The sequence below is a fragment of the Haliotis asinina genome, chromosome 2, assembly GCF_037392515.1.
Source record: "Haliotis asinina isolate JCU_RB_2024 chromosome 2, JCU_Hal_asi_v2, whole genome shotgun sequence".
Classification (NCBI taxonomy): Eukaryota; Metazoa; Mollusca; class Gastropoda; order Lepetellida; family Haliotidae; genus Haliotis; species Haliotis asinina.
In genome coordinates, this window is record NC_090281.1 from 69,331,904 (window position 1) to 69,349,357 (window position 17,454).

The window sequence follows — 17,454 nt, forward strand, 5'->3', positions numbered from 1 at the left end:
TAATCAGACTGATGGTAGTAAAGCATAATTTGTCTACTTACGGAAGAATTATATCTTTGAAGAATTTAGGGAAGGGTTTCACAAGCATGAGCACAAGAACTTGGAAGGATAGTTGAGACATGCAGGTTCCCTCACAACTATCTTTATAACTCTGACCACGGTTAAGGATGAAAAAACGCTGAAAAGAAATTTAGATTAATTTAGGCACCATCACCAAATATGAAGGCAATAAAGTTCAGCCAATTTCAAGAGAAACTATTTAAAGTCAGATGATTTCAGGACAAGATATTTGATGAAACAACAGTCTAGGATAGCAACAAAGGAAATTATAATACGAAGAAAGGTACATTAATTGTGAGCATCACTGTACTTCGGACATCCAAATAGCAGAGAAACATGAATGTCGACTGGACAAAGACGATATTGTAACAACTTCCTACTGCCTCCTTTTGATCACTGCTTATAATGAAGGAGGTTTACAGAGTATTCCACACAAATCTGTAGTGTGACTACATGCTGTAACCTTGGAACACTCATTAGACCCGTGAAGGTGAACTATTGGCCTTCAGAAGCACATTCTTTTCTTAAGAAGCAACTAACATGATTAATCTGTGCAACTGGAAACAGATGACATGTGTCAACAAAGTCAGCGAGCATGACCACCAGATCCTTCAGTCACCTCTTATGACAAGCACAGTCACCTTTTATGGCAAACATGTGTTTGCTAAAGACCTATTCTACCCCGAATCTTCATGGATATGTAGTCTTGGAAGAACGTACAGTATTTCCTGCCTTGCACAGTTATGTACCGCATCAGTTGCTCACCAACCCCACCTCCCACTTTCTCCATACATGTGCTATGAGGGAGAGAAAATATTCATGCTTACCCCTCGAAAGAAAGCAATATAAAAGCAGGAAGCAAAACTGTTGACAAACTGGAAGGCAAAGAGTTTGATGATCAGAGCATCATCATAGCGAGTCTGGGTCCGATGGTTCTCTGCAAAAGTATCAAAGCACACAGTGTAGTTGATAAATGTGGTTACCATGGTTACACAACAAAAATGTGATTACTGGTATTGTCTCATTATTTGTTCCATTGGGAATTCGCATTAAATCATCAAAATATCAGAAAGTTGCATTTTCTAGCACATAAATTTCTCATTAAAAACCTCAATCATTTCATAGATGATTTAGTCAAAAACTCTGCTCACCCCAGTCAGTCAGCCATACTGCCAGCTTGTCATAAAACTGAAAAATCACATGTAAATGTGTAAAGAAAATTGCTGCAAATTTTAAAAACACATAAAAACGCATGTCCAATCTCTAACCTCAGGAGCAAGTATTATTTTGAGGCTGCTACCAAATATACCCAACATGAGACAAATTAACTTTTTGGCATTTCGTGCTTTTCTTTTTCTCAAACTAATGAGATTGAACCAGACATGGCACAACAATGGTGCCATTACTACTGGTAATTCCCCACCGGCAGAGCTGTGAAGTCAGAACATCCTGTTGACATCACTAACAACACTGCCATCAAAACCATTCTCTATATAAAGGCACACATGCTCACATTATCTTTGTCTGATGAGTACACATGCGGACAAAATGCGGAACAAGATACACTTCATGCTGATCTGGCCCTGAGTAGTCTCCTTAGTATTATCTATGATCAAACACATTGTTTGAGTAGACACTAAAAAAAACAAGTAACTTGTAACAAATGTTACAATAAAATGATGAAGCATCAAGCTCAGATTAAGATTATGCACCTTAAACTAAAGATAACTGACTAATCCAAGTAATTTCACGTGAAAGAAAACTGTTCAAATTCATGTTGAAAACTGAGTAACTGATGAGCACAGAATTGGTAAACCAAGAATATAACCATGTATCCTGTAGTTCCTTGACGTGAGGGTTGCTGGAGGAAAGAGCTGGCTGGCCATGTCAGTGACAGAGGACATACCTTGCCAAGCAGTAAGATGGAGATAGCGTTCAGGAGTGAAGACACAACAGTTGTTAGGAGAAGGCACTCAGTTCCGCTGATGCCGGGGCACAAGTCGACATCCATGATGACACGGTAGATGATGACACCAGTCACACTGATCAACACCACGGAGATCTACATGACAGGCACAAGGCAAGAATCAACAAGGGACTGTGTCTGGGTTGATGAGGTTTTAAGAAAGAAAATAGTTGCACAGTGATAGTAGTTATCAGAAATTGTCTAAACACCTTGTTTGGGAATGAAAACCATGTTGTTGAGATATGGTTATAACCACTAGACTACCTCAGTGTCTATCTTAACACTGTCCCAACAAGTTCTTGCACTGCTCATTTTCCAATAACAACGACAATAATATTCACATTTCTGTAGCTCCTTAATCAAGATAGTCAGAGGCCCTTAGACAAAAGCTCTTTTAATAAGTTATTAGGGCTGTTTTCAGTTTCGGTATGAAGCTTGTCATGTTGACTTTGTGATGGTGTGATGGAGAAGATATTGTTCCACATCTCAGGAACCAACTCTGGAACCACCTCAGTCACCAACAGTCTAGGGATCGGAAACCTCCTTTGTGGGAGATGAATACTTACCATAAAGAGGAGAACAGAAGCTGAAGTGGTGAACTTAAGTAGCTGGCGTCTGAGGGGATAGAACCACGTATCCTCATTGGTCACAGGATCCTGCAACATAAGACAGTCACCTGCAGGTCTTGACAGTCGTAACTTTACCGGCTTGATAACAATCAGATTCTGCCCTTGTTTTAACTTTTTCACTGCAGACTGAGTGCATTGTGATGACACTAAATTCACTAACAACATAAATACACTAAGATCACTTTGATCCAATCATATAAGTTGTTTTGTGCTGACAGACCAAGGACAATAATCAGTGTAAATTAAAGACCTTTTCCTAAATAAAAAGTGATCAATTGCATAAAATGACCAGAGATCACTGCCTGTAGCAAGTAAATATAGAGAAGTGTATGGATCGATGTATGTCCAAGGGACATAACTCTGCAGGGTAAACTTAAAAGACCATCTTTAAGTTGCCCCAGTAACAAGGAAATGCTTTCCTTTAAGGGAACACAACAAACTACAGTTGATAAGTACAGAAAGTATATCTGATGTTGATAAAATAAAAGCAGGTGTTTCTTGCACACACTATAACAGAAATGATCAAATAAACAGTTTCAGATCATATATTCCCTACATTTATTTCTGGAGAGCAGAAATAATACACTTGCAGAATATTGTTAATACCAGGAAAGTTTACCATGCTTACAGCAGTTATTTACAAGATTTCATGTCTTTAGACATTCAATTAAATACTCACAGGTTTGACTGTGGTGCCAAAAAACTGGGGCCGATCTGGTTCTGACGCTTCAAAGTCATCAACATCCCACTCATAGGCAAGACGGGCCACCTTCCTCTTCCACAACTCCAGAAATACAGTACCTAGCAACAGTGGAAGAAGAAGAAAATGTCTGGTTCCTTTTCCCAAATTCCTAGCTTTTCAGAAAACAATACCTATATATATCAAATATTAAATCCAATATATTGGAATAGAGTCTTAAGCAAGATACCAGCAGTAATTGTCCAATGCTTTGTGGTTATTCCTTTGTTAGAATTCCAACTCAGTCATGCAGAAAACAAAATCTGCATACTTCAGACGTTGATTGAGTTTAATTGTATTTAGTTATGTTGGTATTTGTGTTGGATTGTATTCAATTATTTCTGTCATCAGATTAGATATGTTTTCTGTTTCTTTGGGAATACATTATTTCCACCAATTTTAACATTCTGCGTACAATTCTGTGAAAATTACTGACTCTGCAGCTTTTTGGACCATCATCCTTATTCGAATGGACAAGACATTGGGTATGCATCAACAGCACACCAGCCCAGGAAGTCAGGTAAAACATGAAGAATTACAGATATAGTATTCATCAAAACAATCTGAAATTGCCGACACGAAGTAAATGACAAGCTACAGCTGTGTTCTGCCTAAAAATCCAGTTGTAGACCCACACCAATTTAGGTTTTCTCTTCTTCCTTAGTGACCGCAATATGTAGGCTGACAATAACGTTCTGTTTCATTTCCTCGAATCCATGTTGCGAAGTCATACACGAGATAGGAGTTGTATACAAGGTAAAAAGTACACAAATAATAAAGTTGTTACCATCTATATTGTTAACAGAAGCTGCAAGCTACAAGTTGTCACTACAAATCACACCACGAGAACGGACCTTTAGTCCACAGAGAGCCTTACCCCACAAGCATATGACGAGGGCAAAAAATGGAGTTACTTCATTGTCAAAGGCCTGCTTAATAACGTTCAGTACATCTGTCACCTTCGACTTTATTCTGAAAAATAAGACATGTCTACATTTAACACCATGTACAGTTACTCTGATAATGACACTTCGACAGAATTGGGACCTGGTAGAAAAAAATAACGGATGATCAACAGAAAAACATATCTGATATCTTACTACATTGATATACTTTGCCAAACAGTTGTAACAGAAGAAACAATAAAATCTTCAAACCTTAAACTAGACATGTCATGAGCTCATTCATGCTACTGAAACCTTGACACGCTACCTCTGATGACTGACAACAGTGAGAAGATGAACATAGTTTGGGTAGGTCGGCTAATGTACAGGACATATTGATACAGATTTGAAAGGTCAAGTTAGGACCTTATTAGGCTTATCCATGGTAATACACGGTATATAAAAAAGGCTTGATATGGCTTGATATTGATGTTTGACTGTCATGAAACTCTTCCACAGTGCTACAAGTGGATTCACTTCAACAGTAGACTCAGTGTTGGACGGAAGTACACTGAACATCCTGAAGATCAAGTATATACTCACTCTTCTACAAGTGTAGCGTTGTTCAAAGTCTGACTGCTTTCACTTTTACTAATGCTGAAAATATGAGAGACTTAGGGTAGAGTAGAGTATGAAAGTAAATAATTACCGACATTTACAAAAATTAATCTCTAAATGGTCTTCAAAATTTTGTTCAAAATATTTACTATTAAGAAGAAAAGTTTCCTGAGCTCTACATGTCAAATATCAATTGCTAAGTGTCCATACAACCAAGTCATTTAAGAATAAAATATTCATATTGACAGCTTGTGTAGTGCGAAATACACTGTAAATCATATCGCTGCTGATAACAACATTAACCATAATGCCCTTCAAAGCATCAGTAAAAATATTTTTTTCAATAATTTTTAACTTTTTGAAATACTTTTTCTCTTTATAATATTTTTTGTCATAATTGTACTTTTTGAAATAATTACCTTAATACTAATCCATAAATAAAGATGCCCAATCCAAAGAGGGTAGGGATCCATAATGTAGTCATCAGCATCCCAGACCATGCAAAGTAAAACGCAATTTTTTCCCCAAAGTAGTTTCTGATTTTCCACAGAGGCTGGAACTTAAAGAATTTGGTCCACGTGTCATCCATATCCTTCCTGGGATCACTGAGCAGGGATATCGGCATTTCTCCCTTCATTTTATCCTCTTCCTCCTTTGTTTCAGGATAGAAGAGTCCATCAATCGACTCCTTCTTCGCCCGCTTGATCGAATCTTCATGAAGGATGTAGGCATCTGTGTAACTCTTCTTCATCAGGAGGTAGGGAAGACCTGATGATTACACACAATGTTATGCATCAAGTATACCTATGGTTGTACATATATTAGCAGATACGATCTGCATAAATCCAACTATGATGTGTGGTAAATAATGATAGGTCTATTTCTCTGAGCGTATCTATGTAATAAGTTTTGATTTATGTGAACTGTATGATACAGATTGTGGTTCAAGAATGGGTTATTCTACCGTATTTCAACTAATAACTAAGTGCCCAGGAATTTATTTTTTCAATGGACTTCCAGACTTAGTACTTATTAGAGGCCCTATACATATAGGAGACTTGGCGCTTACTGCACTTACTGGGTGTACCATAATTAATTGTTGGGGAGAGTTAAAATTGGGGACAATTCTTTAATAAATATTCTTTTGGATCATGGGAGAATACATTTATAAAAACCATACATTGCACTTATTAAAGCCCAGGCACCTATTTCTTAAACTGCTGCTTTACCCCAATGGCTATTGGAGAACCCTGGTGCAAATATTACAGGAAATATGGTACATCACATCCATATCTAAGTAACTAGGTCTGACCTAAACACTGCTACAACCTTATGCTGAGTGTGTATTGACCAAAAACAGTGCACAGTTTATCACACCAACAAATAACTAGTCAACAGAGATGGATAAAATGATGGCATTAAAATCAGATTTCATATACTATACAGCAGTTGTTAAATTTCAAAAGCATTTTGGTTTAATCTGGAATATTGTTTGTAGAAAAGATAGCCCACACCGAAAACAAATTGTGGTAATCCACTTTTATATGTAGACGCTACTAAAAAATAATGTGGTGTGTTAAATATACAGTGGCAATTATATATTTACCTTCTTTCAGAACTTGTCATTAGAGTTTAATGTTTTCAAGATACTGAATTCAGATGTGATCCTCAGTACAGAAAATTGAGAAGCTTCATCTGAGACTAGCATCAGTGGATGCAACCAACTCCTAATCTGAGGATATCAGATATTCACAAACAAAATTCATCAAATGAAACAAAACATCTGATTTTAATGAGGAGAAAAGGATACTGCTTCTAATAAAAAGTTAAACAAAATTCTTAGCCCTTGGTGTCATAAATCCCCAAGCCATCCCATAGCAACACAAGGCCCTAAACTCCCACAACTATTATGACTTAAGCAAGTTGGAACCACAGCAAAATATCACCCATTTGGACTGACCACGACTTTGTCCTGGCTCATATAGCTACAAATTTCCTAGGTGACATTTCACACTCAGTGACTTAATATAGATAATTTGTTTAAAACCCTATTTTCCATATGGCTTGAGGTGGCCTTACTTGAGTCAAAGGTTGCTTTTCACGATGGCAACCTATTGTACTTCAATGTCTTCATGCACACGGACACGCACATGCACACGCACATGCACACGCACACGCACACGCACACATTCCATGAAGCATGAGCTGCTCATGATCTACTGGGCAGACCCTCATAACCTAGCATCAGGTTCATGACCTACAATAAGGCTCATGACCTACAATAAGGCTCATGACCTACAATAAGGCTCATGACCTACAATCAGGTTCATTACCTACAATCAGGTTCATGACCTACAATCAGGTTCATTACCTACAATCAGGTTCATTACCTACAATCAGGTTCATTACCTACAATCAGGTTCATTACCTACAATCAGGTTCATGACCTAAAGTTTCTTGACCTACAATCAGGTTCATGATATACTAACAGGTTCATGACCTACAAATAGGTTCACAACCTATAATCAGGTTCATGACCTACAAACATGTTCATTACCTACAATCAGATAACCTACAGTTAGCAGCAAAACCCAACAGTTAGACTTTAGAGGATAAGCTACTCCAGGATTAAAGTCAGTAAAATAAGCAAAAGAATATAGCTATTTTCAGTCAGTTGAAAGCACCTGCCAGTTGATATACAATCATCAGAAACCATAAACAGCCATTGTTTAGCAAAAGCATATTGCAATGAAGAAATATAGACAGTTAAGAGACTTGAAAAGTTAAAACAGATTTTACACATCTAAGTCGAAGCCATAAAACACAGAAGCCATTACGTTGACTGTCTTGACATGTTCCATATTAAAAATCAAACTTAACTTCAACACTGCAAAGGAAAAGGGTCTTTATTCTTTTCATACTTTCAACAAAATGACAGTGATTTTCCAATCCTAAGTAATACTTCCTACATTCACACAAATTTGGAATGAAATAAAATATTTCACACTGCAAGTCCTGGGGACCATAGGTGTAGTTGTATTCATGTCATGGACTCCAACAAAGTATACTAAAAAACCCTTGGGATTCAAACTAGATAGATCCAAGTAATTCCATGTGATTAGAAACAACACGTATTGTACAAGATTTTATTGATTGTCCTTGGTCCGAATGAATTAATTTGCAACATCTGAAACAGAAAGTAGCCCAGGACTTTCTAAATTAATCACAATGGACACAAACCTTCAATTATTTGCAACAATGCACCAATATGATGTCCTGTTACTAAGGGTTGCTTTGCAAATACCAAAACAATGGTAAAAGTTTATTAATCATTGACACTTTCGAAAATAGGTTCCCGTAGATTCTTATCCATCAGGGATGTACAGTTCATTAAGTGCTTTGATACATACATCATGGCAGTTTTACATACACACAAACTTTTTACAACTTTAATCATCAATCAAAATATTTGCTCCCTGAAATGCCAGTCTAATAATCATAGATCATGTTTCAGTAGGATTGGTGTTCTGCCACAAATCAATTTATTGATTATTTGATTTATCAAATTATTCCCACTCATAGCTTTTTCCCCAATTGAAATATTCAGTCTTAGCAGTAAGATCATTGTAACTCTGACATACAGTCATTGTATTATTGTTGCTATAATTACGTAAATTTTTGTTAGAACGATGAAGGCATGGAATTGTCTCATTCTTCACAATGATAATTTTTTCACAACATATTTTCATTATAATAACATATTCGTTAAAAGGTTATTAGTAAATTAGCAAGTTGTACATACTATGCTCACAAACTGACAAATACCTGGAATGTGTGTAGAAATATCTCTTGCTAAAAGAATAAAAGTGTAAAATGACAATGATTAGTTTTTACTAAAAGACTTGTTCAGTAAGTCCACTAAGACAAAAGTATGTTAGAAGGATTATTATTCATACAAAAAATACAACTTTTATCATGTACCTTTGAATGATATGGCCCATTTTGCACATGCAATACCAGCTGTTGGTATTATGTCAATATTGACATGAAATAAGTCTGCCTTCCACATGCACTAGGCTGTTGTGTTTGAGTGTTTGCATCCAACGTGGTGCGGCTGCATTTCAGAACCTTTCTTTTTCGCTGTTTTTGTCAATGTTTCATTTCACTCAAACTCAACGAATATTTATTCATTTGCTTCAATGAATGTTCTAACCTGTTGCTTATAATGCTCATTAAACACACAAAAATTTGCACTGACCTTGGATTAAAGATGACCTCCCCATGTTTAAGTTTATATACATGACTATCAAATTGTAACATGTTCCCATTTGTTTGTAGTTTACATTATTCCTTAGGGAGTTGCTTTGTCCTTAAATGCCTGCCACAGGCATATCTATGTGAATATATATAATGTTTGAGCAGATACGGCAGTGCCTATTAATGTCTCCTAAAAGAAGACCAGCTACCCACTCAAAACCTTGGACAAAACCCATTCTACTTCACTCAATATCTTTGCTGACACCAAATTCGGCAATCAATTTAGCATGACAAAATGCAGACAAAAATACTGTGTTGAATGTAGAGCTAGGCTACCAGTAGATTTAACAAGGCAATATCTGACACTTGAAACTTCACACTGCATGTTTAGCTCCAAATTCAATCAAGTACCACTGAGTCTATAGGCAGTCTATAGGTAATCAACAGGCTCTACTTTGAAAACCATCTATACTAATCTCCTGATAATACCATGTATTTTGACGCCTGTCCTGACTAACAAAAGTGTGCGTTTAATAAACACAGAATTATCCCCTAAATGATGCAACCTCATATTTTTCTTCAGGAAACACACCAGAACTAAAAAGCCCTCTATTAGTCAAGTGTAGAATCTACGACTTCCTTATTCATGTTTTTTCCTCAGAACTATAGTCTGTTTGCAGTGAAAATATACCAAAGAATTTGGTAAAAAGTAAATGAAATAAAGTGAAATTTTATTCAACTTAGTGTAAAAGTTGTTGAACAAACGATCATAGATTCAAATCTCTATAGAAACTTTCAGTGTTGTCACAACGCCAATTGTATAGTACACAACCTTAGTGCACTTAAAAGAACCCAGGAATCTGTTGATATAGGACCAGATGATGGCCACTTGAAAATGTGCAAACATCCAGTTGTGGTAATGTGCAGTAAACTTGGTACTGTCACTATGTGTCCCAGTCCACTGAATGGTCTACCTTGTGAAAGGATGGGAAAGCTGCAATAACTTGTTGTGCCTAATGGCTGCAAGAGTTGTATGATTCCCAGGGAGTTGAGATTGATAATACAATGTTCCCATTGAAAATGATATTGTATTCAAACAATCAAGGGACAAATACCAGCATGTACTAGTTGTGTGAATATATGCGCTATTTTTCACACCCAGGTGTCACAGCCTTTGGTGCATTGCACCTTGGGGTGTAGCTGATGTGATATATAAGTTTTGGTATCCTACTCTCAGAAGTTATTGAACAGCTCACGTTGACAGAAAGAGACCCCCCTCATGGCAGTGAAAATGAATAAAATTGAGTATAGAGCAGTAATTAAGTTTTTAGTTCTTGAAGGAAACTCGACGAAGAACATTGAAGAAAGGCTTTCAGCAGTTTATGGGAAGTCTTCCCCTTCATCTGCTACCATCAAACGATGGGTCAATGAATTTAAGCATGGTAGACAGAGTCTTGAAGATGACCCCCATCCAGGTCGCCCAACAACAAGCACTAGTCAGGAAAACATTGATAGAGTGCATAGACTTGTGCTAAAAAATCGTCGAATCACGCTCCACGAGTTAGAGGAGACCACAGGCATTTCACACGGATCCATCGAGACAATTCTTGATGAACATCTCGTCATGTCTAAGGTGTGCGCAAGATGGGTGCCAAGAATGCTTACAGATGAAATGAAGCAAACAAAGGTCACCAGAAGCAACTCTATGCTAGCCAGATACAACAAGAATCCAGAAGATTTTCACTTTAGGCTAGTAACCTGTGATGAAACCTGGATCCACCACTATGATCCTGAGAGCAAACAAGAATCCATGGAATGGAAACATGTCACTTCTCCCAGGACCAAAAAGTTCAAAGCCTCCAGATCAGTGCAGAAGGTAATGGCGACAGTCTTCTGGAATAGCAAAGGCGTCATCCACATAGATTACTTACCAAAAGGAAGAACAATGAATGGGGAATATTACGATAACTTGTTGAGGCAAGTGCGACAGTCAATCAAGGAGAAGCGCCGAGGCAAGATCAGACATGGTATTCTTCTACATCAAGACAATGCTCCAGTACACACCTCTCGCGTTGCAGCCGCAGCTGTCCAGGAATGCGGGTACAAAATCTTGCCACATTCCCCCTACTCTCCAGACCTGGCACCAAGTGATTACCATCTGTTCCCAAATCTCAAAAAACACTTGCGTGGTCATAGATTTCAGGATGATAATAAGCTTATTGCTGCTACTGAGGCTTGGTTTCAGGACCAAAATGGTGCCTTCTACAGAGGGGGCATCAGCGCCTGGCAGAAAAGATGGAACAAGTGTCTTGACTTACAAGGGGACTATGTTGAAAAATAAATGTGGTTCATACCAATATTTTGTGTTTTTCTATGCAAGGCTCAAAACTTATTGACATCCCCTCATGTCCCATAACAATAACAATAATAAAAATTCTAAGATGCTTCGGTGAAAGATCAAAGGCGCCAACAATACTTTATCTGACGATAATGTGCACTTTTGCATTACGTCACAATGTGTTGACGTCGCTGCGCCATTCCAGTTTGCCCCTTCGGAATCGAACTTTTTTGCATTACGTCATAATGTAACCGACATCATGATGGATGTCAGTTGCCATCGCCTCGTACAGCCTCCCTCAGTAAACTGCTTTGTCGCATCCAGTTTCTTGGTTTGCAGTTGCATCACACAGCTAACATCACCAGTGGAAACATTATGTTTATGTTTTCCGAAGGATAAAATGCCTCGCAGTTCAACTCAAAACTTTACAGAGACACGGTAATGTTTGCAATGTTTACATTAGCACAATGCAATCAGGGAATATCGCATGACTAGTCAGCTTCAGCTGAATGTACTGATCTAAACTTTCGTTGGTAGTAGAAATGAGATGGTCATTTTGCCTTGTATGGTTTAAGAGAATCACAGATGTAATTAAAATGATCTAGAGAGGGCGAAAGTGTGCTTTATTACACTATACATGGTGGTAGAATGAACTGTATTTCTTAATAGTAATTTACTTAATTAGTTTAGTACTCCTTCCACTTATTGGGATTGGAATTACACCATTCAGTTTCTGAAACCTAATGCTTATTGGAAAATCATCCCCTGTTATCTTCATTTACATAAGACTCTCTATATGTCTGTGTGTTTGGACAGTTCACTAGTACATTTATCACTTGATTTGTAAACACAGATGTGAGACACATGAAAATGAGGTTAAAAATGTCTTTTTCGGGCAACAGAAACACAGATTGAAATAGCCATTAGAATTGCATCCATGCATTTGGCACAACACACAGGGATAGCAACGGGAAAATCAGTTTTCAGCTGAAAACTCAATATTGAGTCATTAAATGGGAGTACCTCCACTGACCCATGAAAGTCTGTGCTACAATGTATCTTCAGTAACTCATGCTTGTCATAAGATGTTACACAAGGGGTCTGATCGTCAGGCTAGGTGACTTAGTTGACACATGTCATCAGTTCCCAGTCGGACTGGATAGAAAGAAGGGAGATAATTTATGTTGTGATTTTTTGACCGCTTGGATATTTGGGAGAACCAGGAAATATGGCCAAATTAGAACAGAGGTTGCATTGGAAGAGTGAGTGAGTGAGTTTAGTTTTACGCCGCTTTCAGCAATATTCCAGCAATATCACGGCGGGGGACACCAGAAAATGGGCTTCACACATTTTACCCATGTGGGGAATCGAACCTGGGTCTCCGACGTGATGAGCGAACGCTTTAACCACTAAGCTACCCCACCGCCCCACGTTATGAAGATATGACAGGGGTAACCTCTGTGGGAAGAAAATGAAATCTGCCTGGAATTCCTCACTACAGCAGGATCTCGTTGACTGATCTACCAGTCAGTAACTTTGCAAAGCATTGCAAACCATTGCAAAGCAAACCTAACAATACAGATTATGAAATACTGACAAAGCATGTTAAAACAAAAACAAACAACTAAAATATAACTAAGATTTCATACATGTAACAAAACAAACTCTTATGATTTTAAAATATAAAATCCTAACACAACCTATAGGCGCCAGGACAAAAACGCATAAAAAACAAAATTCCTGGGCCCATATTCACAAAGATCTTTTAGTACCATGCTACTTATACTTCCATTTCATCCAAGGGCTCTACCCTTCAAGAGCTAGGAGAGCTTCAAGTAGTGGTCCTCCGGGTCTAACCCAAAATGACTTATTTTGTCATGAAAACTAAATACTTCATGTACATATTCAACAAGCAAAACCATAGCTACAAAGTGAATGTTTCATATAAGAAACAGACTGAATTGTTTGTCAGTTCTTATTTTGTGATATCTACCATCATGTTGATGAGACTAGAACAAAGTAGTGTTCTGGAAGGTTCTTTAACTGTAATTAAGCACAAAGCATCAGCGTATGTCACTACACAACTACATGAATCTGAATGTGCCCTTGCTTACTCTCTTCAGCTGCAGGTACACTTTCACCTGTTATGAGACAAAACCAAATCACTATAGCATCAAAAAAGGTATCAGTGTGAGGTGATTGCATGCTTATTTAGGAATCAATATTCATTCTACATTAGTTTAGGTCTTATGCAGGTTTAGCTAGGAGGATAACATTTATAAATGGTTTGCACATATGAGCAATATGTATCACATACAACAAATTGGACAGCTGTACTATGATCACTATGCTATATTACAAAATAAAAAACATATCATCAAAAACAGAATATACACTAGGGACAGTCAGACTAAATGTTTTAGATTTTCAAAGTGCCTATCTTAGAAATACAGTGTTTTGGCCAGCAAATACCTTAAACATCTTTTGCAGGTCTGATGCTTGTAAGTATTCGTCAAAGAACTATTTCACAGACATGAAAGTTACAAAAGAGAGTTTGCTTGAAAGCATATGATCTGAACTCTTGTACAAGAATGCCACACTGGCTGCAGAAATTAAATCTGATGGGATGCAAGGTTCTTCTGCAGAAGTCAAGGAAGACAACTCTGTTCCGTCAGCCTTTAATGAACTAATAAAACAAGAAACTATCAAAGCATTGTGTCTATTTGTTGTTACTACTTAATCCCCCACTTCATTGGCTTCATCAGTAGAGCTAGTGGTTGTTTATAGTTCCCTGCTTTATCTTCCAATTATGTGCTTGTCAGCCTATTAAATGCTGTTGTTCATCGTTCATCTGCTGTTGTCACAATGTACCATAAGCTCCTCACCATTTGGTGAAACGTCACTTAACGCAATAAACAGTAAGTTGTAATCCATTAAGTTGTATGTTTCATTTTTAACTCTGTTGTGAGCATTACTTATAAATATACATGCAGTTTTTAACCCATACAAAATGGCCATCTGACATTAGAAATGTAATGTTGAAAAAATTGTCCTCACAGATCTCTTGTGTACTATTATATTTAAAAAATCCCAAAGTATTTTTTCATAATACCAAACTAATTTCAATAGCAAACAGCTTTGATGATCAAGTCCTAAAGATGTTGATTAACTGTTGAATATTCCTACATTTTAGATATGTGTAAGTGTGTTTCATCTACAATGTGCATTTGTTATTACTACCATTAAACTACGCAGCGAAACCTGAAAGTTCTCCTCTTACTTTGAATTGAAACCTCATCATCTAAAACAGGAAAACAGTGCATAGAGCTAAAACATGTTACACATCTAAACACTCATTCTAAAACTCACAGAGGTCACAGAACATTTCACAAGACATTCTTCATGGAACAAAGAAGGTTGGAGATCATGAATAACTCACTCGATATTGTTGTAAGTGAAGACAGCACACAGTTTCATAAAAATATCATGGAAAATATTCATGATCAACAACCTATTTTGTTCAGCACATAAAACTACCAATACTCTAAACATATACTGTGATTTGAACTAATACCCCTTTTTGGCAACAGCTCTTTGTTAACTGAAAAAGGGTGGATTATAAGGAAATAAAATTAATATTCCGCAAAATAAACAACAAATAATACGCATCACATATTCCAAATAAACAGAATGTCAACGTATAATAGAATCATGAAAGCATAAATGAAAAGAATATGATTGTGATTGATGTAAAATCTAAAATTCATTTTAACAGTAGGGAAACTACATATTGTGGGGTTTTTTTTCCTGCTACAAAGGTCCAACATTTTACATTTTATCATTTCAATCAAATTTTAAAATACTGAAAGGTGAAGAAGGAACCATATATAACATATTCATCAATTATGATATGAGTGCCTTGCATACTTTATTTATGAAATTAAACACATACTTTTCATATAGCATCAGGATTTGACAGCCACAAAAAAGTTACTTCTAACAATGATTATGTTCAATATATTTAGGAATACTTTCAACACAGAGATCACAGAAACATAGGGCAAAGCAATTAAAAACATGACTACAATTTATTCAAGGAATGTAGAAAAGTCAATGAAGAGGATATCTATCTGATACGAGTGGAAATGGAAACATCAAAAGGTTCAGCCAAAAAGGATAGGACAACATTTTTGTATTTTCTATGATAAAACCTGTTTGGACTATTTTAGAAACAGTAGCTTCACAGAACTGAAAGATCAGAAATTTTCACATCTCATTCATTCCATGAAGAATCTAAGGAAAACCTCTGTAAATGGAAAAAAAGTGTATGTCTGAATCTTTTATTTTCTCTCTTTTTAAAGTAAACACAAAATACCTTACCTTTCTTCTTGAGGACTTTAGTGTTTTTTTTCTCTGTCTCCTTGTCTCGTTTCCCGAAACACACAGTTAGAGTCTGGTCTATACATGACCGCTCCTCGGCTGCAGAGGCTGGCCATCCTTCCTCCATCTCCTTCACTGTCCGAATGTCCAGGTTGATTAGGATGTGGTGGCACTACAGGTTAGTAAGATTGAGTTTAGTTTTACGCCACTTTCAGCAATATGCCAGCAATGTTGGGGCAATAGAGAAACCAGAAATTGGCTTCACACATTGTACCCATGTGGGGAATCAAACCCAGCTCTTTGACATGATGAGTGAACACTATAATCACAAGGCTACACCAGCTCATTTGAGACACAACAAAACACACAGTGTATTGCTCCTACACATCTAACATTGTGACATTCTAGGGTCAATCTGTGTTCTGGTTGGAGACAGAATACTTTTTATTAGCTCCTATTTTAAGACACAAAAAGAGAGCCAAACAATGTGTTGTATTTTGTTGGAGACAGAAAACTTAAAAGAGAGCCAAACAATGTATTGTATTTTGTTTGGAGACAGAACACTTTATTAGCTGTTGTTACAAGAAACAAAAAGTTGAGCCAAAAATAAGCTGACATACATGCAACTATTATCATTACTGATGAACTGAAGGTTCAAGTATCGGTTCTAGAAGTTGGAAATTATATTTTGGTTGTTTTGAAATAATGTGCAAGCAAGGTCAACATGAAAAATAACTTTGTTTGAGTTTCAGTGAACTTCAGTAAAATGGTTTCAATTAATTTGCATAGGGTGAAGTATAAGAGATTCTCAGAACAGGTCAGACATCTAGTACTCACCAGCAGAGACCTGAGAGACGGGCGGAAGAAGATGGTGGGGTCTTCATGATTCTCAAAAATATGGATTCTGTCCATTATAAAAGTTGTGCTCACAAAGTCAACTGTAAAAGAAACATGAAGAGTTTCTGTCAGAAGGGTTTTATCAGATCACCATCATCACCACCAAAACCACATCATCAGACCACCATCATCATCACATCCCATCGTCACCATCACAATTAACACATTATCTGATTACCATCACTACATCATCATGATCATTACACATCACATCATCAGATAACATCATCAGATAATTAGATCACCTCCATCACATCATCAGATCACCATCATCACTACATCAGATCATCACATCAGATCACCATCACCACATCATCAGATCACTACCATCACCACATGCGATCACCACCATCATGATACATCACCATCAACACATCATCAGACCACTATCATCACCACATCAGATCACCACCATCTCTACATCTTCAGATAACCACGATCAGTGGTACCATAATATCTTTATGTTTTCACAGTTTTACTCATGACAACATCCTAAAGAAGTTGGTACCTTCATCATCAGTTTCAAAGTGTCGCTCAATCCAGGCCGACAGTTTATTCTCATTAACTTTGGCTTCAATTCCACACTGAAACAAGAAAAGAAGTTAGCACAGATGAACTACTAATGTTCCATATCTAATAATCACTAAATCAGTATCAATCAGCTGATGATCACTTTGTTGCACATG

The 17,454-nt window shown here is 37.0% G+C and overlaps 1 protein-coding gene across 1 annotated transcript in view; it reads right to left on the minus strand.

Moving 5' to 3' along the window:
• Positions 1 to 17,454, minus strand: part of LOC137271975 (uncharacterized) — a 39,180-nt gene that overhangs the window by 10,894 nt on the left and 10,832 nt on the right. Inside the window, exons 3-15 of the mRNA XM_067804352.1 lie at positions 17,277 to 17,352; positions 16,709 to 16,809; positions 15,872 to 16,043; positions 14,772 to 14,792; positions 5,316 to 5,664; positions 4,882 to 4,935; positions 4,272 to 4,366; positions 3,335 to 3,456; positions 2,593 to 2,682; positions 1,967 to 2,122; positions 1,212 to 1,248; positions 888 to 997; positions 42 to 178 (exon numbers count right to left, since the gene is read on the minus strand). Of these exons, the coding sequence (XP_067660453.1) occupies positions 42 to 178; positions 888 to 997; positions 1,212 to 1,248; positions 1,967 to 2,122; positions 2,593 to 2,682; positions 3,335 to 3,456; positions 4,272 to 4,366; positions 4,882 to 4,935; positions 5,316 to 5,664; positions 14,772 to 14,792; positions 15,872 to 16,043; positions 16,709 to 16,809; positions 17,277 to 17,352 (1,520 nt within the window). The remainder of the gene's footprint in view (positions 1 to 41; positions 179 to 887; positions 998 to 1,211; positions 1,249 to 1,966; positions 2,123 to 2,592; positions 2,683 to 3,334; positions 3,457 to 4,271; positions 4,367 to 4,881; positions 4,936 to 5,315; positions 5,665 to 14,771; positions 14,793 to 15,871; positions 16,044 to 16,708; positions 16,810 to 17,276; positions 17,353 to 17,454) is intronic.